The sequence below is a fragment of the Myxocyprinus asiaticus genome, chromosome 37 (genome assembly GCF_019703515.2).
Source record: "Myxocyprinus asiaticus isolate MX2 ecotype Aquarium Trade chromosome 37, UBuf_Myxa_2, whole genome shotgun sequence".
Lineage (NCBI taxonomy): Eukaryota > Metazoa > Chordata > Actinopteri > Cypriniformes > Catostomidae > Myxocyprinus > Myxocyprinus asiaticus.
This window is the reverse complement of record NC_059380.1, coordinates 16,933,100-16,960,496: the sequence shown is the minus strand read 5'-3', so window position 1 is coordinate 16,960,496 and position 27,397 is coordinate 16,933,100. Positions and strand designations below refer to the sequence as shown.

The window sequence follows — 27,397 nt, the reverse complement described above, 5'->3', positions numbered from 1 at the left end:
TCTGTCTGTATACCTGCACTAAAACATTTAAGAGAAGAAAGAAGCAGAGGAGAAATGGGAGCGTGCACTCCGAAAACTTCTGTCAGGATGTGAGAAAGCAGGAAGCTGACCTTTTCCTTTGAGGAATATCACAAAAGGCACTGGAGGAGAAGCGATGCACAGATCTGCAAGGATGGGCCCCTGTGATGGTGCGCTATTGCTCTTGTTGCCCTGCTTGATTTTTGCTCAACTCAGCACTTTGTCTGAACTTGGGGGCATTTCCAGCCAGGAGCCCACATCAGCGCCCCTTCTTACGACCTCAAATACCAGCATCATAGCAGGGAAGAGCCTCTCCCTCAGCATCCTGCCCACTAGTCAGGGCCCTAGCCCAACTGTAAAAGTGAGCGTGGAGGAGGACTGGTCTGCTGCAGAGAATTACCTCTACACAGGTGATACCTCCTCTTTGGCTTCCTCTACCTGTACACAGCCTTTCCAGCTGCCAATTCTGACGGGAGCTCCACCTAGAAACCTTCCCCCTCTCTTGCATCAAGCCATAGGATCTCTGACCAATGCTGCCAACTTCCTCAACTTGATTTTCCAAGCTAGTGAGCTTAGAGAAACGAGTGTGAGAGAGGATATTGAGTGGTACCATGCACTGGTCCGGGCCATGCTCGAAGGGTACAGGCCAGGCCTGGTCAGACGAGCTTTTCTGACTTTTGATGCAGACCCCATTATCCAGCAGCCCCAACTGGTGCTCCGTGCCTCCAAGGGCTCAGCACAGGACATTCTCCTGCAAGACCTCACTGCTGCCTGGAGTGGGTTCCTTCCTCCTGCCCCGGACCAGGGCTGGTTTAACACATTCAAGTCCAGCTCCCCACCCCTCCATGCCATGTCTAAACGGGTTTTGCTAAATGATCTAAGCACCCTAGACACTCCCAAGTGGGCACGTGGGGACAGTTACGTGATCAATAGCAGTGGGGTCCACTGGGGCGAAGCACCTTTCCTTGAGTGTGAAGGTGGCCGTTTTTTGCCAGGATGGCTCATTAGCCTCTCCATGCCCTTTTACGGGCTGAAGCCAGACCTCCGCCCAGAGTTCAGGTCAGTAAACCTTATTCTAGATGTTACTGAACTTTGTTCATCTTTGTTGTCTAGATGGTGGTTTTGTTTACTTGTGATCAAGTTTTTTATTACTGTCTTTGAATTACATCACTTTAATAAACCATTTAGTCTTCATTCTTTTAATTGGACTCTTCTCCCAAGTCTTCCATCATTACCGTTACTCGTCATTACTGTATCTTTGTTGTCTTTCCATCCGTTCTGATGGTAGGGGTGTGGTCCGTGTCGACGTGAACATCCAGGGATTCAATATGGATCAGTGTGCCATTGGAAACTTCTGGTTTGCAAACACACACCAGTGTAATCGTACCAGCATGGAGGTGAGTGTACACTGCCTACATGCAGATAATAATAATTCACTACTTACTGTTACACTATAGATGTTTACTAAGAAGTGCCAAAAGCTGAAAATACAGTGAGGTCCATAAGGGACTTACTGTGGATACTGGGCAATTGTCAAGAGGCATGTCATCCTGTGTGTATCATATGTGATACATGTCTAAAGCCTCTACATCATCAACATGATAACTACTTTGCTGAAAACCCTGTTTTAGGCAATGTACTCCTGGAAGAAGAAGACCTTGTAACAGGCCCAGTTCCACATAAAAATCACTGAGGGTGCTTCTGAAAATAGTGGGGGTGCTCTCTCTGTATAAAATGGAGATGTATTTATTTATTTTTTTAATGAAATCATGGGTGTTTCACTGCTTTTGGCCCAAGACAGCTGGCATATGCTCCAGCACGCCCTGCAATCCTGCATAGGACAAGCGGCTATAGAAGAAGGATGGATGTTTAATGCTACCAAAACAACTTAATATTTAATCCACAAACTACATTATCTTCAATTTATGAAAGTTTTTTATGTACAGTCATTTATAGCTATGTTTTCTCTGCACATGAATGCAGCAAGCGAAGTCGGAAGATGTTATCTGCAACCTCTGATCTAGAGTGAGTATTCGTGTTGTACTAATAGTTAAAGTTTGGATTTGGCTTTGGGAAACTTAGACCAGTGGTTATTGGTCACTTTATCCCTGAGCAGAAATCAGAAACAACTAGCGTTGGACTGAGCGAGATAATTCCACTACAAATTCTCTATATGCGAGCAGAGGTCTTAACCTATATTTTTGGCGGGATTCAAGGAAATCGGCTTTGCCAGTATACAGTATTATTAGGCTAGTATTATTAGGCTTACATATTCAATTTAGGGTACTCTAAGGTTCGTTTTGGGGTGCTAAGCACCCTGAAGCACCCACATAGAACTGGGCCTGCCTTGCAACGTCTTTTCCAAACTGGTCGTTTTCATACTGTGATGCATATTTCTTTTTGCTGTGAAATCTTTTTGCTGATTGTCATAAATTCAAAGGAACAATAATGTTTATATTGCTACTGTTATTTAAAAAAATAGCATTTGCTGAATTGAAGCAACTTGTGCTTGGCAAAAATGTATTTTTTTGAAATGCATGTAACAAATATGATACAACAGGCTTTTAAAGGTATCTCTCAATCATCATTACATTCCATTCACACTTACTGCAATAAAAAACACAAAGCTTTGAAAATACTGACATGTAATTTTTACAAGATATATTTTAAGTGGGAACTGATATTTACATGTATTTTATATACTGTATGCAGCCTGCTCTGTCATTATAAAGTTCTTATTGTTTAATATTGCAAGCTATTATGATGATATTATGATCTTACTATAATCTCCTGAAACCCAGCAAAAAAAAAAAAAAAAAAAAAAAAAGGTTTTACAATGTTTTTTTTAAAAACATTAATATATTGTTTTGTGCATAAAAAGCATATGATAATAATTGTTTATATATAATTGTTTATATCTGATTTGATGTGCTGAATTGTAATGTCATATATTTATATAGACCAAGAACATGGAGTTGTCATGGCCAAACTCCCAAACATTTGATTTGTGGCATGTAAGGACTACAGTGGTGTGCACAGACCTCAGCAGGGACAGGGGCGAAATGATAAAAAAAGGGCACTGATTTTTATTTAATTTATATATATATTTATTTATTTATTTTTAAAGAGTAGCACTTACATACTGTATACTTAACTAATTCTTTGCTTTTTGAGTATAGCATTAATCTTGTATTATATACATGTTTTTTTCCCCCATTATTTCTTTTATGACAAATAATAGCCTATTCTGTTATATTCCTAACAAAAAGCACCATATTTTACACTTTTTCTTTTTTCTTTCTTTCTTTTTTTTCAGATATGTTCTGTGATAATCCCATGTTTTTGACATGTATCATAGTAAAACCATGGTAATTTTGAAGTACCTTGGAATAGATCATGACAGTATCATGAAATATGAATCATTCAGAACCATGGTATTGGCCTGGTAACAGTACTGTGTAATATATTTTTTTTTAATTTAAATTTATTTTTTATTTTTTTATTATTATTATTATTATTATAGGGTTCAAATTTTTTTCTTGTCTCATCACTCTTTTCACTTTTCTCATATCTGCTCCCTCACTTTACTCTATCATTTCATCTCTGCTGCTTCCACTCTGACCTCATCACCATGGTTTTGGATGGTTATCATGGCAGTCTACATGTCCAAAAATGGTAATACCATGGTATTTTCCTGAAAGTGATTAGTCTATTGGTTTAAATAAAAAACAAACTGGCTTTGGCTGAATCAGACAGCTCCATCAGTTTATGACTGTATTCGCCTGCTCCCATTATAATTAATAATCGAGTATTATTCTGTTGATGAACTTACAAAACAATACATGGAGAGGACTTTTTATCTGACCTGTGTTGGTTTGCATTTAGTTCTGCGTTGGTGTGTCTGCGTCGTTCTGTCGGTACACAGCCAAAATGCTAACTACATGTTTCATAAATAAACAAAAGCAATGCAAGCAATGTATTTTCTGGATTTAAAAACATTTATTAAATTATTACAGCATCAAAAATGTGTTAAAAGTATGTGAACATGTTGAAATTTAGTTACATATGATTTATTATTCATGTTGCCTGCACTGCAGGCAGAAAATAAATGAGGAAATTATAATATGCTTGCTCTTGACTCGCTTAAATAATATTACATAAATATGTTTTGGCATACTTTTGACGTTCTGTGCTGAAAAAGAAATCATCAAATTAATTAATAACTACTCAACTGAATTACACAAAATGGTTGTCGTTTCAAAGGCTTTGCAATGCTTAAGCAATTAAACCAACTTTTACCAGGTGATTTTTAATTTGCTGACACATTAAAAGTGCTCCGTTTCCATAACTAACTAAATATGATTATTTACTGTACAAATACTGTCAAACATACGGTCAAATCAACCTGCCGATAGGAAAGTTTGTGAGTGAAAAACGTAGTAACCTCGGTTCCTTGAGAAGAAGGGAACGAGACATTGCGTTACAACGCATATGGGGAATTCCTTTTTATATGACCTAGTAGAAACCTCTCTACAATAACGCCAATATTCTAATATTGGCTATGGTGATTGAGCCCCGCCTATTTTGGCGTGAAACTGTCTGCTATAAAAACAGGTGCACAAACACCATTTCCTCAGAATTTCTGACTGAAAACAAGGAGCGCATCGCTAGTACCTCAAGAACTCTGAGTCTTGTTGTGCGGCTAGCATTCGCAATGTCTCGTTCCCTTCGTCTCAGGGAACCGAGGTTACGTACGTAACCTAGACGTTCCCTTACGACTCAGTACACTAGACCATGCGTAGCAACGCATATGGGGAACAGAATCCCATCACGCCGCACTACACAACATAACTTCCCAGAGAGGAACATTACGCCGGAGTCTCATGGGATGGCGACCGACATGAGTATGCTGCAGTGAGTGATCCTCCTGTTGGCCAGGAAGGGAGCACTCATAACAATATATGAACTATAGTCATATAGTATGAATTAACTCCTTATGAACCCAGTTGGGAAGGGAGTTTATTTATAATGAAAGTGCTTGTGGCTTTATGGTAAATTATAATGGCCTGCATGCAGGCGGTTGTGTAAATGATGTGGAGCCCGTACTTAAAGGGAGGGGCACAAGTATATATATTTGGCCAATGAATAGCAAGTGCTCTAAACAGAGAGGACTTATGAAGTAGAGACGTAATGTCTAGGTTGTAAAACCTTGCGAATGTGTTTTGAGAGGACCATCCTGCTGCAAAACATATGTCTTGTAAGGACACACCATTTGTCCATGCCCATGAGGAGGCCATGCCTCTAGTTGAGGCTGCTTTAACACCAATTGGACAAGTCTTACCCTGCAACTCATAAGCCAGGGCAATTGCATCGACAATCCAGTGGAGAGCCTTTGCTTGGAGACTTACATTCCTTTTGTGCATCTTCCATAGCATATAAAGGAGCTGATCAGACAGTCTGAACTGGCAAGTATGCTCAAGGTATGCATGTAGTGCCCGCACAGGGCATAACAAATGCAATGATTGTTCCTCATCTGAATTAAATGGTGGAGGGAAGTAGGCCTGAAGGTGAACCACCTGCGCTTTGAAGGGCGTGGTTAGGATCTTAGGCACATAGCCTTTCCTGGGTTTGACAGTGGCTCTTGAAAGACCAGGGCCAAACTCCAGAAATGAATTGTCGACTGATAGTGCATGCAGGTCAACTAACCGTTTTACTGAGGCCAGAGCCAGCAGTAGTGCTTTCTTAATGTAGAGCATGCACAAATCAACAGAGTCCAAAGGCTCGAAGGGAGGCCATGCGAGAGCTTTTAGGACTAAAGTTAAGTCCCAAGTCGGGACTGTAGCAGGCCAAGGTGGGTTTAATTGTCTTGCTCCCTTAAGGATCTTTATGATTAAATCATGCTTGCCTATAGAGGCGCCGGCTTCATGTGTGTGAAATAGTTGCCATATACAATTTGTGCATTGACGGGGTGAGTCCTGCGTCTAATCGCTCTTGAAGAAATATCAGAATTTCATATATGGGACAGTTTACTGGGTCTTTCCTATGTAAGAGACACCAATCAGTGAACACCTTCCATTTAGTGCATAGAGGCATCTCGTGGACGGTGCTCTGGCCTGTAAAATGGTGTTCATGACTGAACACGTCAGTTCTGGCATGTCTAGTGCACCCATTCAGGGGCCACATATGCAGGTTCCACAGCTGGGGCTGTGGATGCCAGATTGTGCCTTGCGCTTGAGAGAAGAGATCCCTCCTCAGTGGTTTTTGCCATGGTGAGCTGTACAGCATCTCCATAATTTCTGGAAACCATGGCTGGTTGGGACATTTTGGTGCAACTAATAAAACCATTTCCTTGTCCTCTCGGACTTTGCATATGACAGAGTGAATCAGGCATACTGGGGGAAATGCATATTTGCGTTTCGCCAGCCATGTGTGTGCCATTGGGTCTGCTCCCAGTGGGGCTTGGGACTTCGAGTACCAGAGGGGAGAGTGGGCATTCTCCACTGAGGCAAATAGATTGATTTCTGCTTTGCCGAATATTTCCCAAATCCTCAATACAGTTTGAGGATGAAGTCTTTTCACCCAGTATCACCCCTTGGTGTGACAGTAGGGCCGCACCGTAATTCAGGAGGCCTAGGACATATGTCGCTTTCAGGGAGAGGAGATGATGTTCACCCCATAGGAGGAGGCGAAGCGTCAGTCTCAACAGTGACAGTGAATGAATTCCACCTTGGCGGTTTATATATGCCACAACTGTCATGTTGTCTGAGCAAACCAGGACATGACAGCTCACTATTTCTGACTGAAAATCCTTTAAGGCTAGAAATACAGCCGATAGCTCTAGGCAGTTGATGTGCTATGCTTTCTTCGCTCCTGTCCAGGTGCCGAAAGTTGGGCGTCCATTGCACACAGCCCCCCAACCTGTGTTGGAAGCATCCGTGGTCACCACTTTCTGCCTGACAATTTGCCCCAGCGCAACACCTCGCTGGTAAAACACAAGAGCTTTCCATGGTGCTAAAGCAGCTATACAGCAGCGGGATATAGTGATGCGCATGCGCCCTTGGCGCCAAGCATGTTGTGGCACACGGCGCTTCAGCCAGCACTGCAGAGGTCTCGTGTAAGAGACCTAATGGAACGCCGGCGCCATAAATCCCAGTGCTTTCTTAAACAGCTTCAATGGAAGTTTTCTCCCCAATTTGAACTGAGACGGACACTGTAGAATGGCCTGAATGTGCTCGCTCGTAAGGTGCACGCACCTGCTCGTGGAGTCAAGGCAAACTCCCAAAAAGGAGATTTGTTGGCTGGGGGAGAGCGTGCTTTTCGCCCAGTTCACATTGAGGCCCAAACTGTTTAGATGCTGAAGCAGTAAGTCTCTGTGCTGGCATAACAGAGCCTCTGATTGTGCCAGTAACAGCCAATCGTCGAGGTAGTTCAAGATGCGTACGCTGCTCAGTCTTAGAGGGGCGAGAACCGCATCGATGCACTTCGTGAATGTGCTAGGAGCCAGAGACAGTCCGAAGGGCCGGACTTTGAATTGATACGCTGTTCCCTTGAACACGAATCACAAAAACATCCTGTGATGTCGTACAATTTGGATATGAAAGTACACATTCTTCAGATCTTTCGACGCAAACCAATCGTGTGGGCGTACATGCGATAAGATCCGTTTCCAAGTAATCATTTTGAATGCGCACTTTGTGAGTGTGTGATTTAAATGTCTCATATCCAGGATTGGCCGAAGACTGCCGTCTTTCTTTGTAACAAGAAAATAAAGGCTGTAAAACCCTTTTTGTGTTTGACAATTTGGCACAATCTCTATTGCGTTTTTCATCATGAGATTGTGTATTTTTTAGCTCATAACACTGGTGCAGATTGGATCATATAATCATGCTTTATAGTTTTTTGCACCCATTCTGAAATACCCGTTAGGGCTCGCCACACGTCCGTGTAAAGGGACAGAGGGCAATTTGGATTGCTCACTGTATGATGTGATGTGACGCTCACTATAGGGAAGTGGTTGCACGTAATGTGTGTGCTTTGAAGAGGAACAGGGCTTTTTTGAGAATGTGTGAGCATCTCGTGCATTTGCAACAAGTGCTGTATTCTTTTTTGCACTTATTGCATTTTTTATTGCATTTATTTGAGTGCAAGACACAGAAACAACATTTTGAACAATATTGTGAACAACAATATTCCTTTCCCAACAACCAGTAGTGGGGAGATGGGGAACAGTGTTTTGTGTCTCCAATCGAGCCTTTTTTGGAGCAGACCTGGAGGGAACTGCAGGCTCTGCTTTCCACTTCAAAGGGTTGTGCCCATCAGGAGCGCTTTTGCTGCACGTGCTGATACGCAGGTGCCGGTGAGGCAGCAGGTATGGGGCTTTTAGTCGGGCGGTGGCTCAAAACAGAGCAAGGGCGAACTGGCTGTGATATACTCCATTTGGGCATAGAATGTCTCATTGCCTGTGACTGTAAAGAGTCATAAAGTAACGCTCAGAAAACATAATCACAGAGCCGCCAAAGAGGTCGGCTGGAGACACTGGACCATCCAAAAGAGTGGCTTTTTCCTTATCACTCATTTCTGTGAGGGTCAGCCATATATGTTGATCCAGAACTCCCAGGTTGCCCATGGACTTGCCGATGGCCTGCGCAGTGACTTTCGTGGCATGCAGCGCTAAGTCGGTAGCGGTGCGTAGCTCTTTGAATGTTTCTGGATAGAAGCCGTGCTTGTCCATTTGCCTGAGGAGCTTGGCTTGAAATACATGGAGCACCGCCATTGCGTGGAGTGCTGATCCAGCTTGTCCTGCTGCTGAGTAAGCTTTTCCCGCCAGTGCAGACGTTTGTCAAGGACGTTTGGAAGGATGTATGGAGTGTGATTTCCACACCCTGTTACTCGATGGGCAGAGGTGTGCCGCTACCGCCTCCTCCACAGGGGGTAATTGGGCATAACTGTTTTCTTTCCTGTGATCCACATTAAAGAGGATGACGTCACTGCGGGAGCACGCCGAGAAGGGCGCGCGCCAGGACTTAGATAGTTGATAGTTGAAATGAACTTCGGGGAAGAATGGGGCAAATTTGTGGGACGCTGTCATTTGACAGCATCCAGACAGCAGGAACCATTCATTGAGGCAAGACTGTTCAGGTTCCTCTGGGAGAGACCACTCAAGGTGAAGCACTTCGACTGCCCTTGTAAGGACGCGGAGCATCTCCCTGTCAGTGGCGCGTGCACATTCCTCTCCCTCACTAGGGGGAGGGGCGGCAGCATCATCCACTGACCACTCGCCTGATGCAGCGAGAGACATGACATCATCATTATCATCCCCAGCGTCAGAACCGCTGCACTAGACGAGGCCGCCCACTCTTTCAGAAGGTCGGAGCTCATCTCGCACATTGAGGAGAGATTGAGGGGCTCACGGGGCGTGTGCCGCCACGAGGACCACCTCAAAGTCATCTTGCTCGACCTTGCAGCCCTGCCGTGCCTCCTTGTGTGAATCCTCTGGTATCACAGAAGAGGCGGGTGGGAGGGCGCGTGAGGCTGAATCGTCCCTCAGAGCGAGGGTGATTCGTGAGCGAATCGTCTTGAGACTCATGCCCTCACAGTGAGGGCGGTCTGTCTCCATGAGAGCTGACTCTGCATGGGTGCGGCCCAGACAGTAAACGCAGCTCTCATGCTGATCTGATGGTGGAATGTGCCTCTTGCACAAGGAACACTTACGAAACGACATCTTTAAAAAGACGCGAACACGTAAGTGACTCTTTTAGATGTATAAATATATAAATTAATATATATGTAAAAGCTCCAGCAAGAAGGAAGCAGGAAGCGGGGTGGCAGTCCAGGTAAGTCAGCTTTTTATTCAATCGTTTTCAGCTTCACAATCAAAGTATTGGCTTTTTAGCTTCACAACAGAGTATTGGCTTTTTAGCTTCACAACAGAGAACTGGCTTTTCAGCTTGCAGCTTCAGGAGTGTGTTTGTCTCTGACTCTCTCCCCTGTTCTGTCACTCTGGTGGTCCTTTATAGCCCGTCTCCGTCGTCACTGAAACGAGACACAGGTGTTTAATATTAACAATCACCAGGTGATGGCCCTTACCGCTTCCTCTCTCCCCATTGACAGACACACGACCATGTCCCGCTCCACAATATATTTATATTTACATATATTTATATTTATATATTTATCACACAATATACAATACACAATATACAATTGCTTTGTAAGGATACACAAACCCTGCTGAAGCAGCGGGGAATCAGCATGCTGAGGCCCATTCACCAGCAAAGCGTCAATCGGCGAGGCGGTGTGATGTTCGATGGAGCACTGCAGGGGAACGGAAAGTCTTCCTGCGAAGATTCTGCCTGCTGACTCGTGTATATCGACGGCAAAGATTGAAGGCTTCTAGATGAGATGATCACTGTCTTGAAGAAATTCTGAGGAAATGGTGTTTGTGCACCTGTTTTTATAGCGGACAGTATTGCGCCAAAACAGGTGGGGATCAATCACCATAGCCAAAATTAGAATAGTGGTGTTATTGTAGAGAGGTTTCAACTAGGTCGTATAAGAAGGTATTCCCCATATGCATTGCTACGCAATGTCAAGTGTACTGAGTTGTAAGGAACCAAGCTTGTGAGCTTGCGCCCCTGCTGCCCCTGTTCTGTGCACATCACTGATGGGCTAAGAGAAACTCAAATAACAAAAATCCTATTAAAAAATGAATTGCTGTGTACCAGGATGATAGGCTTTACAGGGTTAAACTAATTCAGTTTTTGGTTAGAAATTGAAAGCTGGTCCTTTGCATCATCTACATTTTTTAAATGGCTTTAGAGGAAAAAGATTAACAAGGCTAGTTTCAGCCTTTTGTGATTTCAAGGTAATCTGTCATAATTGTCTCATGAGATGTTTCTGAGGTAAGGGCTCTTGTTTAGATGCTTATAATCTTTAACACAGATGCCTGTGATCAGTAGTTTTGGATAATAACAGGTTGGACACTGAGATACTTTTACTCACAGTTACTTTTATAACCGACATTATGTGCATGGGTGGATTCCACTCACCAGGGACAGGCAGTGCCAGAGCACATTCAGAGATACACTTGAAACACTGTCACTAAATGTCAAGAGGACATTTATAGTGAAGTGATTTATTTTGCATGTGTTTCTGTTGGTCTGTGAGCATGATTGACATCACAAGATCAGGTTTTAATATTTCTAGTTGCACATTCATTACAAATGGACACAATTTAAATAACACTATAAACAATTTCTTTACCTAGACTTCTTTATTTGGGCTCTTATGTACTTTTAATAATCTCATGACGTCTGTTGCCATCATAAACTGAAGATTTGACATCTATATATCATCACATGGTAATTTTTCTAAATCTGCACAAACCACTTTTTTTTTTTGCATTTTCTCACCATACTATTATATATCACATTTTCCATCTTCTGTTCCCACCCTTTTTCATCATCATCCTCCCACTTTCATCCAGTCCTTCTATTTAAAGATGTGAGCACTGGGTGCAGGATGATCTGAAGGATTAAGATGATAATCCTGTGATGCTCACATACCCCCACAACTCCGACCCCCTCCCAGCCTACCCCAAGAGGGCAGGAGCTCACAAACTCCCCCTTCCAAAAGACCCCCCACCCTCCGAACCCACCAACAGTGCACAAGCTCAGAGGTGTTAGCAGGTTCAACAACAGCAGGATTTGGAACACTGAACGAATTTAATGAGAGTTGAGTTGATCCGACCACAAATTAATGGAGCAACATATAAATAGAACAGTTTTGTGTCATAATGATGGCATTATTATAACAAAACATTAGTTTGGCACATTAAATGATACATTACCATGCATCGTTTAGAGGTTACATATGATGTTGGAAATCTTGGCACAATCACTAATTGTTTTATTAATTTAGTTTAAATGCATTTTCATTAAAATGAATGTAAAGTATGTACAGGAATGTAAAGTAAAGTATACTTTATTGTCCCAGAATGGAAATTTGTTGTGGACTTCTTGTTGCTGCATAGACAAAATAAGAAAAAACACATCACAAAAGCATCAAACATTACCACACAGCCACACAAATAGTACATATAATATAATAAAGAACATGACATGAGTGTTGGGTTTACTGAGGAACCACTTGATACCGTGAAGATCTGGAAAAATGTTTTCAGCTATACATTATTACTCTGCGCGTTACGCATTAACAAAATAATATGAGTGAACAGAGACTTACAAAGTAGTTTCTGTGTCTATGTATGTGTAGGGTGCTGGATTTCCCTGAATAAAAAAATATCAAACTCCGCCAATAGAAGTATTACCCCTCCATTTAGGATTTAGCTTAGATTAACTCAGAGTGAGTCCGATGTGTGGGTCAGCCGACTCTCACAGATAAGCCGCTGATGAGAGACTGTATATGCAATTAATGGGAGAAAGCAGAGAGAAAACAATCCCACACAATCCCACATCACTGGCAGAAACATACATGTTCATTGCCCCTTTTAAAGAGCTAGAAATGTGTTTTTTACCAGGTAAAACACGAGCAATTTATGAAGCCACTCTCTCTTTTTTCTTTCCAGTGCGAGCCAATCCCGCAACAGGGTTTCCGGATGGGTCAGTACTGCTGCCGATGTAAAAAGGGCTATTACAGCCCAGTTCCAGACATAAGACACAAAAGTAAGAGGCTTAAAACAATCATAAATTGGTTGCTTATGAACAATCTACAATGGATTTTGTTGTATTTGATAAGACAACATATAGCAAACAATGCATAAAATAGTCTCTGAATTGAATGATTAGATAAAGGTCAAAGTAGAATGCAAGAAGAAACCTTAGGTTTTATTTGCTATATCTATGATGAGCAACCCTTGCCCCTGGTGTTACAGTGGGGAGCCGTGTGAATGGTACCCGAGCTTGTTACCCTGAAGTCCCTGTGTGTCTACCCTGTTGGCCTGGCTGTGCTCAGTGTGAGGATGGGACCCCGTGTTGGGTGCAAGAAGACTGGCTCCTCAGAGCAGGTGTTCTGGCTGTGCAGGGACTCTTTATGGTCCTTGTGGTTATCAGCATGCTAGTGGCATATCAGTGCAGAAGAACCAAGGTAAGTTTTCAATGAGCCATTTTCACATTTCCGGGAATGAAATGAGGATGTAAACTATAACATGGTAAACATTTATAGCGGTGATGGGAAACCACAGCAAATATTATTTTTGCAATCCCGTTTGCAAAAACCCATCGCAGCAGTGCGGACTATGTTTTTAATTATTTAATGCCAGGGTAATATAACTATAAGAAAATTTTAAGTTTACACTATATATAATAGGAAATGTACATATAATAGGAAAGTTTGCTGGATTTACACTGCTAAATAAGGAGGAAATGCATAATCACAGTCAGTGAGAAGGATTTATATGCTATACAGGATATAACCTCACACAGTTTATCACCTTGGTGTTTACAATGCCATGTGATGATGACAGGATCCGTAATATCTGACACTCAGAATGGTACCACCTGGGGCTATGCACATGTTGCCCGACTTGATGTTTTTCCAGTTAATAATGGGTGTTACTTTAAAAACTGACTTTGTTGCATGTTGTATTAACTTCAATTGATCTTTAAAGCCCATGCAAATCCAAATGCTACAATGAAGTAAAATTAAATTAAAGTGTGTTAATTACAGAATGTTCTGAGTTTTACTGTTATCAAATGCGAATTATTACATTTTGGATAGTTGGTCAGAATTACCAACTGATACAAGTTTCAGGTAGCTGAGTAACGTGCACAAGTGGTGGCAGCTGTTTATCAGTAATGATTTACAATGGTAAGCTTTTCTGATGACCCAGAATTTTTAAACTTTACATCAGTTGAGTGACACATTCAAAGTCATAGTGTGAATATATAACCTAATATTTCTAAATAGCAGGATTTTTTTAAAATACAGCCATGTCATAATTAGTCAACCCCTATTGCATGTAGCTGTTTCTTAAATATGTAAGGCTACACAAGTAATTGTTTTAAAACAAAATTAAGTCATCAATCTGCAATGGCACTTATTTAAGTTTTAAAATTTAAGTTTAGCGTTGTAAGCAAAAATGTATTTCTATGCAAAAAAAATATTAAAAATAAGCTGTCTCAAAAGCTGATAGAGGAGCTTATTTCATTACACTAGAAAGGTCATGGCTAAAAGTACATTTCCAAGGCACTTCAATTTCCAATAGACAAAGTTGGCAGCACCATTCATACATTTTTTAAATATGGTACAACAGCAACCTTCTTGGGGTGTGGAAGAAAGCCAAACTTCACCAAGGGAAATGTTGACTTGAATATTCAAAAAGTAATTAGGAAAGAAGTAGGAAAGACCTGTGGAGTCCTGGAAGAAGGTTTTATAGACGTATGACACTAAACTGAAAATGAGTTTTAGACCCATGGGTCAGCAGTACGTCTGGAGTAAGATGACAAGGTGATGACAAGAACGACACCATCCCCACAGTCAAGCATGGAGGTGGGTCAGTCCTGTTATGGGGGTGTTTTGCGGCTGCAGGAAACGGCTATCCTGACTATGTGACTGACACCATGGATTCTTTCAGGTATCAGGCCATTTTGGCATGAAAAATGTGATGCCTTCAGTGTGTAAATTGAAGCTCGGTGATCACTAGACTTTCCATCAAGACAATAACACCAAGGATACATCCAAGTTGTCCAAAATCTGGTTCAGGGATAGGTCGTGGAATGTCCTTAAATGGCCCTTTCAGTCCATCATTAAAATCCCTTTGCAAACCTTTGTTGGGATTTCAAGGAAGCAGTGGCAGCACAGAAACCAAAGAATGTCAATGAGCTGGAAGCTTTTGCTCATGAGAAATGTGTAAAAATTCTAATAGAGAGGTGTCTGAAGCCTGAGAACACTTACCTGAAACATGTATTTGCGGTTATTAAGGATAAAGGATGCTCCACATATGATTGACTTTGGGGGTTGAATATTTTTTACATGACATTTGTGGAGAGAATTAGTTTTTTTTTTTTTTTTTTTTTTTTGGGTAAACTGAACTCTTTGTTCTCAAATTCACTCAAATGTATATTAAAATCTTACTTTGACTGTTTACTGAGGTTTTAGTTGATGTGTTTTAATTCACATCACTTGATTGCTGGTCAGGGGGCAACTGTAGCTGCTTTTTTATTTGAAATAATCAACAGACATATAAAAATGTTAGATTTATATGTCAGCAAATTTTGGCCCAGTTTCTATGTAAAATCCCAGGCCGATTTCTCTTCCCAGTCCACCCCTGATTTGAATATTCCACAACAGCACTGAGCAATTATCTACATTAAAGTTTGTGCACACTGCACAGATGATGCATTTGAAAGCTTCAGCAATTTCACTTGTTCTCAGTCACACTCCACTTCTCACCTCTTTTTCTATCTTTCAGCGGATCCGGTCATCAGGGCTTTTGCTGTTGGAAATGATCCTGTGTGGTTCTCTGTTGCTGTACTTCCCGGTGAGTGTGCAAATAAAATCTTCTTTTCAGATTACTGCACTGCATTTGAAATAATAATAGCTGTATATCAAGTGGGAGAGAGAAAATGATCACTTCATTGGTTATCTTATGAATCCACCGCAATTCCTAATATAAACAATCTATATTACTAATTATGCTCTTGATTAGGACTAGATTAATATTAGTTTAAATAGTTTCTCCTTACGATTTTTTTTTTGTATCTGTGCTTAGTATAGCATTTTTTTACCATTCAGAATTTGCTTTAAATGTTGAACTCCCTGCTGTTTTGTTATCTAAAGGATTTACTACATAACATACTCCAGTCCTGATTGAAAGTTTTTAGTGAACAATATGTTAATATAAACATTTAAGCATATATTAAGCAAATATTTACTAAACAAAAATAGGATTTTTACACCTTCCATAAATAATTTTATCAGTCTCATGTCTGTCCTTGATTTGTTTTTTAAATCTTTGTTTACAGGTCTTCATTCTGTACTTCAAACCCAGCACTTTCCGGTGCATTCTTCTCCGCTGGGTCCGTCTGCTTGGTTTTGCCATTGTTTATGGAACTGTGACACTCAAGATGTACCGGTCTGTGGCACATCAATCCTGTCATTTGTGATCTTAGCCCTCTCTCCTAATTGTCTCTCCTGTATATCTGTCCTCAGAACATAATGTTGTAAAAGCACCAGTAATGTTGCATAATAAAACACCACCCGAAATGCACCCTCTGAAGGCTAAATAAGAATACACTAGGTTATTGATCTGTTTTGACCTTACAGAAGTTCACAAGGACTGATAGGATCTTTGGGTAGTATTTAACCAGCTCAATGTCTTTCTTTTGATCATAATTCTCTTTTGAATATTTTGAGCCAGAAATGACTTTGGCCACATTTGCACTGTCAACCAATTTCACCAATATCTGGCACATCTTGTTGCATGCATGTAAACATCAAAATAAATCAGCAATCAAAATAAACCGAATCAGATTTTTGTATCCTATTTGGGCCTATGTGGTTCTAAATCTGATCCGTTTCCAATATCTGGCCATCTAAAAATGTAAAAACTTGTATCTCCTCTTAATTGATTTTTTTTTTTAAAAGAGGCTGTTTGTTTTTTTGCTCATAAATTTTCATAAATGATGGACATAAATGAGAATGAATGATTTCATAAAATTATTGAGCAGAATTATTAAAATGCAAATAATAATATTGCCAGCTTAGTAAGCCTTGGCATGAAAACACAGTCGATTATGTTTTATGTAAACAGGTTGGACAAAAAAAGTATGTGCCTTGCAATGTAAATGCAGACTTCAGTCACATGAAAACAACAAGACAATGAAGTCTATGAATAGTAAAAAAGCGGTCACTGGAAATAAATAAAGCTGGTTTAAAGGAATAGTTCACCTGAAAATGATCATTTTCTTATCATTTCTTTACCCTACAGCAGTCTCATACTTGTATGACTTTCTATCTTCTGCGGAACAGAAACAAAGTTTTATTTGAAGAATGTATGATGTGCTTTTGTCTATTCAACGTAAATCAATGGGTCCAAAATTTCCAAGTTCTGAAAAGGACATAAAGTCAGCATTAAAGTAATCCATACAATTTGAGTGGTTTAATCCATGTCTTCTGAAGCAATACAATCACTTTGGATCACAAAGCAAAACTTCAGTCCTTATTTGACAGACCCCCCCCCCCCCAATGCACGTTCATAAAAGAAGCGTCACGTGTCGTATGAAAACTTATGTGCTGCCTTTATGTCCTTTTCAGAGTTTTGGACCCCATTGACTTACACTGTATGGACAATAACAGCCAAGATATTCTTCAAAAAAATCTGTTTGTGTTCCGCAGAAGATACAAAGTCATGCGTATTTGATACAGCATAAGGTTGAGTAAACGATAAGAGAATGATCATTTTTGGGGTTACTATCCCTTTAACCTAACTAACCCTCAAAATGAATCAGCCAATGTTTTCTTGTGCTTCCAGGGTTCTGAAAGTGTTCCTCTCGCGAACAGCCCAGAGAGTGCCATACATCACTACCACAGGTGTGCTGAGGATGCTGGGAGTCATTGTGCTAACTGTCAGCTGGTTTCTGTGTGCATGGACTGTGGGCGTCCTGCAGAATCGAGACCGGAATGTTCCATTACTTATCATATCCACCACCTCAGAAGGACAGGGCTTCAATGTGTGCGACCTGGACCGGTGGGACTACATGATGGCCGTGGGTGAGTGATGTCATTTTTGACTAGTGGCAGTAGTCCATGGTTTTTCTTTGGTGTCTGGCAGAGAGATTAATTGAAAATGGGGCACATTAGTAGATCAGACAAATTAAAGGATAAATGCTCCTGGATAATTTAATGTTTCTTCAAGCATTTAGCTGATGATTTGAAAATTGTTAACCATAGTCATTGGAAATGATTCAGCACTAGCCACTAGTTACAATACTAATACATTTTACAACAAATAATAATAATGTTACTGCTATAATGCCATAAATTAGTAAATGAGGGACTGAACTGAAATGGCTTTTTGGTTTTGATCTGTCCCAGCGGAGCTGTTGTTTCTTTGCTGGGGCAGTTTCCTATGCAGTGCAGTGAAGACGGTACCCTCAGCATTTCATGAACCACGTTACATAAGCATCGCTATCCACAATGAGCTACTGCTCTCCTCCTTGTTTCATCTTCTCAGGTGGGGGAATGGAGATGTTGTGATTTAAAACTAGGCATAAGAGATTCTATTGTTTTAAATGTGTTTTTGTTTGCCTGTCATTTTCAGATTTGTCACACCATCACTTCATCCTGATTGGATGCTCTTGCTGTTCTTTACGCACACGCATGTCACAATTACAGTAACACTCGGCCTGCTCTTCATACCAAAGGTACTGTTTCTAGTACTAATGTTTCCTGTGTGCAGTGTTTTAACCCGTTGGTTAATGCTTTTCAATGATATTTGCATCCTTCAGGTGGATCACTGCAGTAGCCTAAAAGTTAGCTGTCTAAGTAACAAATAAAGACACTCCCTGAGTCCCAGTTAACATACTAGATTAGAATAAGAGTCTTACAATATGTTCAAAATAGTAAGTCAAAGGTGCCCGGAAATTATACTTTATCCAGATTTTTAAAGTGTGTATTTGTGCATGCTTTGTGACTAACACTGGCGCAACTAAACAGGAGGAGTTTGTGTATGAAGATAAATTAGTGCCTAAAAAATTTGCATGTGCAGAGAAAGATTTGTGAAAGCGCAACTCAAATTGAAAGCGTAAAAATAAATTGCATGCACACAGAAAGTTTGGTAAAGGTGTAAATCAAGTTGCTAACATAAGAAAATAATATTAGCAATACTTTGCACAAGTGTAATTCACGTGTTGTGAATTTGTAAATTCATATTAACACAAATGTATTCTTCTGACTTTTTTCACTCTTATAAAAAATAACAAAATGACAGAATTAACAGAAAGAGTAAAATATATTTACTGTTAACTTTTAATGTTCAGAGAATTTAGTTTTATATGGTTTACTTTACCATTTTGTTTTCTATCAAGAGGTCTATGATACCAGAAAATTCCATCCATCAATCCAAATGCCATGACAATAATAATTAAAATTAAAAATATAATAAAAATAAGAAACAAGAAAAAACAAGAAGGAACATTTGAACACTAGATTGAGATTCATATTTAAATCAATAAATGGTGTCGGCTCAATTTTAAACACAAAATATTAGAATAATGTACAGATTTTGCTGTTTCGGAAGGAAATTGGTACTTTAATTCACCAAAGTGGCATTCAACTGATCAGGACATTAAAAAAACAGCACCATCACTATTTGAAAAAGTAATTTTTGATCAAATCTAGACAGGCCCCATTTCCAGCAGCCATCTCTCCAACACCTTATCCTTGAGTAATCATGCTAAATTGCTAATTTGGTACTAGAAAATCACTTGTCATTATATCAAACACAGCTGAAAGCTATTTGGTTCGTTAAATGAAGCTTAACATTGTGTTTGATTTTGAGTTGCCACAGTATGCAATAGACTGGCATGTCTTAAGGTCAATATTAGGTCAGAAATGGCAAAAAAAAAAAAAAAAAAAAAGCTTTCTCTAGAAACTCGTCAGTCAATCATTGTTTTGAGGAATGAAGCCTATACAATGCTTGAAATTGCGAAAAAACTGAATATTTCATACAAAGGTGTTCACTACAGTCTTCAAAGACAAAGGACAACTGGCTCTAACAAGGACAGAAAGAGATGTGGAAGGCCAGATGTACAACTAAACAAGAGAATAAGTACATCAGAGACTCTAGTTTGAGAAACAGATGCCTCATATGTCCTCAGCTGACAGCTTTATTGAATTCTACCCGCTCAACAACAGTGAAAAGAAGACTCAGGGGTGCAGGCCTTATGGGAAGAATTGCAAAGAAAAAAACACTTTTGAAACAGAAAATCAAAAGGAAAAGGTTAGAGTGGGCAAAGAAACACAGACATTGGACAGCAGATAATTGGAAAAGAGTGTTATGGATCTTAACCCCATTGAGTTTTTGTGGGATCAGCTAGACTGTAAGGTGTGTGAGAAGTGCCTGACAAGACAGCCACATCTATGGCAAGTGCTACAGGAAGCGTGGGGTGAAATGTCACCTGAGTATCTGGACAAACTGACAGCTAGAATGCCAAGGATCTGCAAAGCTGTCATTGCTGCATGCGGAGGATTTTTTGATGAGAACTCTGAAGTAGTTTAATAAGTTCTGCGTTGGTTTGTTTTTTTTTCAAATTGTAATAGTAATTTTTCATGTAATGTCCTGACTATACATTGTGATTAGTCGAATGCCACTTTGGTGAATAAAAGAACCAATTTCTTTCCATAAGAGCAAAATCTGTACATTATTCCAAACTTCTGGCCGCCAGTGTAGTTCACCCCAAAATGAAAATTCTCTCATGATTTACTCACCCTCATGACATCCCAGATGTGTGTGACTTTCTTTCTTCAGCAGAACACAAATTAAGATTTTTAGAAGAATTTCTCAGCTCTTTTGGTCCATACAATGCAAGTGAATGGGTGTTTTTGCCACAAACACGTACGTGGTCAATCCATTTAGCTGTTCATGACACCCTTTCTTTGCGTGCATATCACTGATTGCAGGTTTGCAGTGTTTTTGGCCATGTATAGGTGCTAAACCAGTGCCAAAAGTCAAAAGAATACAGATCAAAATTTATTTTATGTTAATATGAAGTTACAGATTCATAACACATTACACTTTAAGCATTAAAATATTGCAAATAATTTTTTTCTTATGCTTGCCACTTCCTTTACACCTTAACAAAACTTTCTATGAACATGCAAATTGTTTTACACTTGAAATTTGATTTACACTTTCACAAATATTATTCTGCACATGCAAATCTTTCTATCATACTTGCAACTTCATTTACCCTTTGCAAATCTTACTCTGCGCATGCAAATCATTTAGCCACTATTTTATACTTTATATTTGTGCCCCATTTTCAGTTGTACAGAATGACAAGGAACACATGGCAGAAGATGCAGTTTTTAAATGCACAAACCTTAAAGCATGTAACTTTTTTAGTGTTAAAATACTTTCTTTTATCCCATATGCAAAGACAACTATAAGTAAGCCATTCATAGGTTCATTTTCTAGAAAACTGTAAACACTTTGTCTCTGTGGCACTAAAAAAAATTCCTCTGTTTGTTTTTGAGTGACCCGCTTTGACTTGCCCCAACAACGTAACTCAACCAATGGTGTTAGTTGGGGGCGGGACTATATGAACAATAGCAGATGAGGGGCGTATTCGGAAAGCTGTTTTGGAAATATTGTTTATTTTTGCAATTCCATTCAGTGGCGCTAATGTCGCAGGAATGAGATATTTCAGCTTTAAATATTATCAATAGTAAATATAAAGGTGATCAATTTAGCTAGATGCTAATGTTTACATGCAAACACTGCACAGCAAAGGGGCCTGTGGAATCAAGATGCAATTTCATGACATGGTATTATGTGTATGAATTCTGGCCTACTTTTTTCAACCCTTAAATGTACAGCATGTACATTCCCGAAACAATCTTTGTGTGATGAACAAAACGTTAAGAAACTCTAAGTAACATCTCACGGTTCACAGCGCGTCTCCTGACCAAACATCATGATGTCATGTCGCTAGAACCAATGAGGTTTGACGATGTAGCCACCATATTCTATTTTTGTATTTTATTTTAAGTGTAAAAAAACAATGGGTTTGGAGCAAATCCATGACAAAAATATATATTTTTGGATTAACCATAGCTTTAATGGACAAATAAAGTTTTTATCGCAATGCATGGCATCTTACATTTCTGTTAGCTGTGTGTAAGAATAATACTAGTATAAGAAAAACATTAGCATTGATGTTTTTGTGTTGCAGTTTCTACACATGTCACGGCCGGGCCGGGAAGAAATCGCTGCAGAGGTATACGAGGATGAGGTGGACCTGCGGCGCTCGTGCTCTTACCTCAACAGCAGTTTCACCTCTAACTGCTGGAGTGATCACAGTCTGGACCCCGATGACATTCGGGTAAACTCCCTGGCCCCGCTTCAGCCCTACTAACACACACACCCTCACATTGCCCTGTGAAGAAAAGCACGGACAATAACACACTATGACAATGTCTACCTATGGCATTAATAGCATTCATTTTACATTATCAGTAAATTAATCTAAACAAGTCTAAACTCTTTCTAATATAAACAATTCTCACAAACATTATACTAATTAAAACTAACAGTTCATAATAAAGATAAAGTTAATATTTCTGCATTTTTAAAGAATAATTACAAAAGTATTATTACATTACCTGTTTTCCTTCTCCTCTTCTGCCTTTATTTGCCCTGTTATGAAATATTGCCCTGTAATTTGTGTGTTTTGAACATCATGTTTTCTACACACCATCAACGAACTGTCCTACTGTATTGCTCCCTCCAACTTTCCTTTTTTCTCCTCTGCACCAGGATGAGCTGAAGAAACTGTATTCTCAGCTTGAGGTTCACAAGACCAAGAGGATGACAAACAACAACCCCCATCTGCCAAAGAAGCGCAGCTCTCGTCTCAGTATTGGACGCTCCCTCATTAAACGAATCACTGAGATCCCAGAAAGTTTAAGCAGACAATGCAGCCGTGAAGACAAGGACGTCAGTGCTGCCATAGGAACTATAACCCGATCAGGATCTTATTACAAAAGTCATCAAACCACAAGCATTAATATGATGAATGAAATTTTAATGCAGCCCTCCCCAAAGCTTCGAAAATCCCATAGTGCCTATGACTGTACCCCAGAGAGAGACGTCTCCCTATTAAATGCCTCCATAAGGAGCACAACAGACAGGCGGGCTTCACAGCATTCTGACGCAGGATCCATCAACACAACATTACTGGTCTGCAAGTCTGCCAGTGCCCACAATCTAACAGTAGACACTAACCTTCTACTTCCTGAGCCCACTAGGTTTCAGAAGTCACTTAGCGTCATAGAACGCAATGATCATCGCTCTCTGACTCCATGCAGAAGCATTGAAAATGTGTCACTTCCTGGCAAAGCAACCCCAGCAGAAAAGCCCCAGCAAACTGTAAAGGTCAGTATAAAGAAGCAGACTTCAAGTGCCTTGCTCTCAGAGTCATTTGACAAGGCAGAGGTCTGCCCGTGGGAGGTTCCAGAGGAGCTTCCCGCAAACAAGAATCAAAAACATGTCACATATTCTCTTTCAAATCAAGAAGAACCCAAATCTCCTGGTGCCAAATCATCACCAACGCTATTATATGTCTGTCCATGGGAATACTTGCCACCTCCTACTCCCCCTGCAACAGAAACTGGGAATGGAATACAAGCAGATGTTGATTCCACAAAATCCAAGCCTCCGATCTCCTGTAGTGCTCCAGGGTCTCCACATACAATCTCAGGCAAGCCACAGGAGTTTCGTGTTTTCTCTTTTCGCTCAGCTACCCAAAGCTTTCTTGCGGCAAAGGGCATGGAAGAGATTGGAAGAAGTATGAGCAGAGAGAAAAGCCTCCAAGAAAGCAATGTTAAGGAGGGGATGCTACAAAAATCCCTGTCCACTTCCATGAGACTGTCCCCAGGGAGTGCAGCTTTAGACAAACGTACCCCGCAGACACAAAGACGGGCTATGACTACCATTGGTACTAAACCTTGCCTTGTGAAACAAGCAGCAGTACGGCTGCCATCTACAGATTCTCCTGAGAGAAGCCCCAAACATACTGCTCCTGTTCACATCTGCCCATGGGAGTCAGAGGAGGTGATCATGGAGGTCAAGAAGCAGATTGTGAATGAAAATGTATTACAAAGACAATACAGTGACAAGCAAACACAGTCTGTGATGCTATGTAATGATAGCTACAAATCCCCTGGTTTCCAACTTAAATCTTTATTGGCTGTTCCAAATACAGAGGTATGTCCATGGGATGTTCCAAAATCTTTTCATCAAACCAGCATTTCTGAAGTTTGTCCTTGGGAGGTTGTGGAACCAGAACCATTGCAAACCAAAAGCATCTGTACTGATGTTTGTCCATGGGAAACAGATTGCAACGAAACAAGGGACACTGAAGATGGTACACTTAATACAACTGTTGGGGTGGGGGACGTACAAAAGCAGGCAAATGTGAAGCCTGAAGTATGTCCTTTGAATGTACTAGACACTAATACATCTCAGGTTAGACTGGACTCCACCAAAACCCCTAGTGACACAATAAAACCTGGTGAAAGGATAATTTATGTTCATGCAGGACAAAGTCCAGAAGACCAAGAAACAGTTCAGGGTGATGCACTTTCCTGGGAAATAAGTGAAACACAGAAACAAGAAGAAAGTGATTTTCCTGAACCACCTCCACCTGTAACTGACATAAATCTTAGGGATTCAGAGCCTAATACAAAGACACCCTCTTTACATGAGACAATGATTAAAAAAGCAACTGTATGTCCATGGGAATTAGAGGACTCTGAGAGGTTAGAAGGGATGGAAAATGCCAAGAACAAGGGGCCAACGAAATTAGGACAAAAAGAAAGTGTTCTTGCTGATGTTTGTCCATGGGGGACAAGTGAACCAGTTAAGATGTTGCAGAAACAGGAAAGTGTTCGTGCAGATGTTTGTCCATGGGAAACTGAAGTGCCAGTGAAGACCTTGCAGAAGCAAGAAAGTGTCCATGCAGATGTTTGTCCATGGAAGACAAGTGAGCCAGCAAAGACCTTGCAGAAGCAAGAGAGTGTCCATGCAGATGCTTGTCCATCGGAAACAAGTGAACCAACAAAGACTTTGCAGAAGCAAGAGAGTGTTCGTGCAGATGTTTGTCCATGGGAGACAAGTGAGCCAGCAAAGACCTTGCAGAAACAAGAGAGTGTCCGAACAGATGTTTGTCCATGGGAGACAAGTGAGCCAGCAAAGACCTTGCAGAAGCAAGAGAGTGTCCGTGCAGATGTTTGTCCATGGGAGACAATTGAGCCAGCAAAGACCTTGCAGAAGCAAGAGAGTGTGCATACAGATGTTTGTCCATCGAAAACAAGTGAGCCAACAAAGACCTTGCAGAATCAAGAGAGTGTCTGTGCAGATGTTTGTCCATGGGAGACAAGTGAGCCAGCAAAGACCTTGCAGAAACAAGTGAGTGTCCGAGCAGATGTTTGTCCATGGGAGACAGGTGAGCCAGCAAAGACCTTGCAGAAGCAAGAGAGTGTCCGTGCAGATGTTTTTCCATGGGAGACAAGTGAGCCAGCAAAGACCTTGCAGAAACAAGAGAGTGTCCGAACAGATGTTTGTCCATGGGAGACAATTGAGCCAGCAAAGACCTTGCAGAAACAAGAGAGTGTCCGAACAGATGTTTGTCCATGGGAAACAAGTGAGACAGTTAAGTCCTTGCAGAAGCAAGAGAGTGTCTGTGCAGATGTTTGTCCATGGGAAACTGAAGTTCCAGTGAAATCACTGCAAAAACAAGAAAGTCTTCGTTCAGATGTCTGTCCATGGGAAACAAGTGAGCCAGTGAAGACCTTGCAGAAGCAAGAAAGTGTTCATTCAGATGCCTGTCCATGGGAGGCAAAACCATCACCCAAACAATCTGTGTCACAAGATACCCTTGCTGTCAGATTTGAAACAACAGCAAAAACAGAAGGAAGCACTAGTCAAATTCCCACAGAGCAGGGAGACATAGGTGCAATACAGCCTGCAGAAGATATGAGGGTTAACACTCCGCTGGCTCGGCGTGATGCATTGTGCCCTTGGGAAATGGAGGGGGGCAGACAAGAATCTATAACAGTGCATGATAATTCAGATGTCTTCACTTGGGAGGAGACCGTACCAGAGGAAGATGATGGTGATGCAGAAACTGCTGCGGAGGCCTTCATCTTCCCTCCAGACTTATGAACTGCGAGGGCAATGTCATTGTGCTTTAACTTGAAAGACTCAAAAGTTGTGACAAAATGGACCAATGGTCACACATTTAAGCTAATGAAGAATGTCCCTCACTGCCACCAGCAAACTGTAATGATGGTTATTTAAAAAAGATTCCACCTATGGCAACTTTCTCTCTACCTTATCAGCTTAATAAGCAGTTTGTGAAGACTATGGCTTCAAGACAGCGACTGCTCTCCTGTGCACATTTCCCTTTGGCCTTACATTAACTTGAACCCCTCATTTAATTTGGTATTGTTTTGTGTGTGTGTTCGTACGGCTATGTAGATTGTTTAAGTACTGTATTTGAAAACCTGCATCACTTTCAAAATCAGATGCTGACATACACAGGGTGGAACATTTAGAACATCAACATTTTCAGTCATAATCCGTTGTTTAAAGTTTCAACAAAGTGAAGAGGAAAGCTGTTACTGTACATCCATGTTGTTTCAATTTAAGCTCTATCAACAGCATTATTCTTTTCCAACCAACCAAGTTTACTTTAAATAATGACTAAACAGGTTATGAATCTAGAAAATATCTGATCTGGAGTGCCATATACATATCATTAATTAAAAAAAAAAAATCTAAAAATTTAAATTTAAAAACAGTAACAGTACTGTATTACCTATTACATATCAATTTGACTCATACTTTATTGTAATCACAATGACAATAATAGCAATCCTGAATTAAAATGTGCTTAACAAAAATGTTAAATATAAAGTCCACATTGTTCATAATTACTATTCTGTTTTTTACTATGCATTTAATTAATTACACAATAACATGTTTGTTAAAAATGTCTGTAATCTTGTTCCAAGGAAAAGTTATCTTGATCTATAAGGAAATATGATGAAAGTCCAACCAATTCCTATTAATTAAATATATTTAAGTTTTTAAAAATTATATTAATTACATATTCTTTTTGCTTTGTAGAATTCAGTTTTGAAGTCCACTCGTGTGTGAATACATATGGAAAAACCCCTTGAAAGTTACAAAATAAATCTTTCAGTCTGCATGTTTAGGTTGTTACAACTCAACCTATTTACATGCTGCTTTTTTCTAAAAAGTCATGACAGAAATTATCACAAGTAATTATTTTGGAAATGCACTTATAATTCCTGCTAGAGTTAGATTGTTTGGTTATTTCTGTAATTTTAAATGTACTTGCAGTGTTACAGCAACTTCCCAAATAGGAACATTAAACTGTCTTTTTGTATGAGGGAACATTTTTGTATGAGAACAGTCGATTTTCAATAGTAGCCAAAAGAAGTTTCCATTAACTTAAGTCAATGTGAAATAAATGCAGCATTTTATTTTTATATTCTTGAAAATCTGTCAAATGATCATTCTGAAATAAACTTTTCAACCACACAAAGTAGCTTTTAATCAAGTTTCATGTGTGATCAATGTAAAATCAATGTACGTGTGTGTTAAATCACT

General features: G+C 40.2%; 1 protein-coding gene across 1 annotated transcript; it reads left to right on the top strand.

Annotated features, from left to right (window-relative positions):
• The first annotated feature begins 139 nt into the window (after nt 1–139).
• LOC127428360 (probable G-protein coupled receptor 179) lies at nt 140–27,379 on the top strand. Its single transcript, XM_051676697.1, has 12 exons — nt 140–1,077; nt 1,307–1,415; nt 12,605–12,701; nt 12,911–13,122; nt 15,449–15,517; nt 16,002–16,111; nt 17,510–17,748; nt 18,073–18,211; nt 18,299–18,401; nt 21,933–22,082; nt 22,517–25,535; nt 25,632–27,379. Exons 1-12 carry the CDS (start codon nt 155–157, stop codon nt 25,922–25,924), a joined length of 5,463 nt encoding a protein of 1,820 aa, XP_051532657.1. The 5' UTR covers nt 140–154; the 3' UTR covers nt 25,925–27,379.
• Nucleotides 27,380–27,397: the final 18 nt, after the last annotated feature.

Excerpts from the sequence above, each read along its gene's own strand:
- LOC127428360 (XM_051676697.1), top strand. The coding sequence starts at position 155 with ATGCACAGATCTGCAAGGATGGGCCCCTGTGATGGTGCGCTATTGCTC. Across the intron at positions 1,078-1,306 it reads GACCTCCGCCCAGAGTTCAG|GGGTGTGGTCCGTGTCGACG; the intron begins GTCAGTAAACCT and ends TTCTGATGGTAG. Across the intron at positions 17,749-18,072 it reads GGACTACATGATGGCCGTGG|CGGAGCTGTTGTTTCTTTGC; the intron begins GTGAGTGATGTC and ends GATCTGTCCCAG.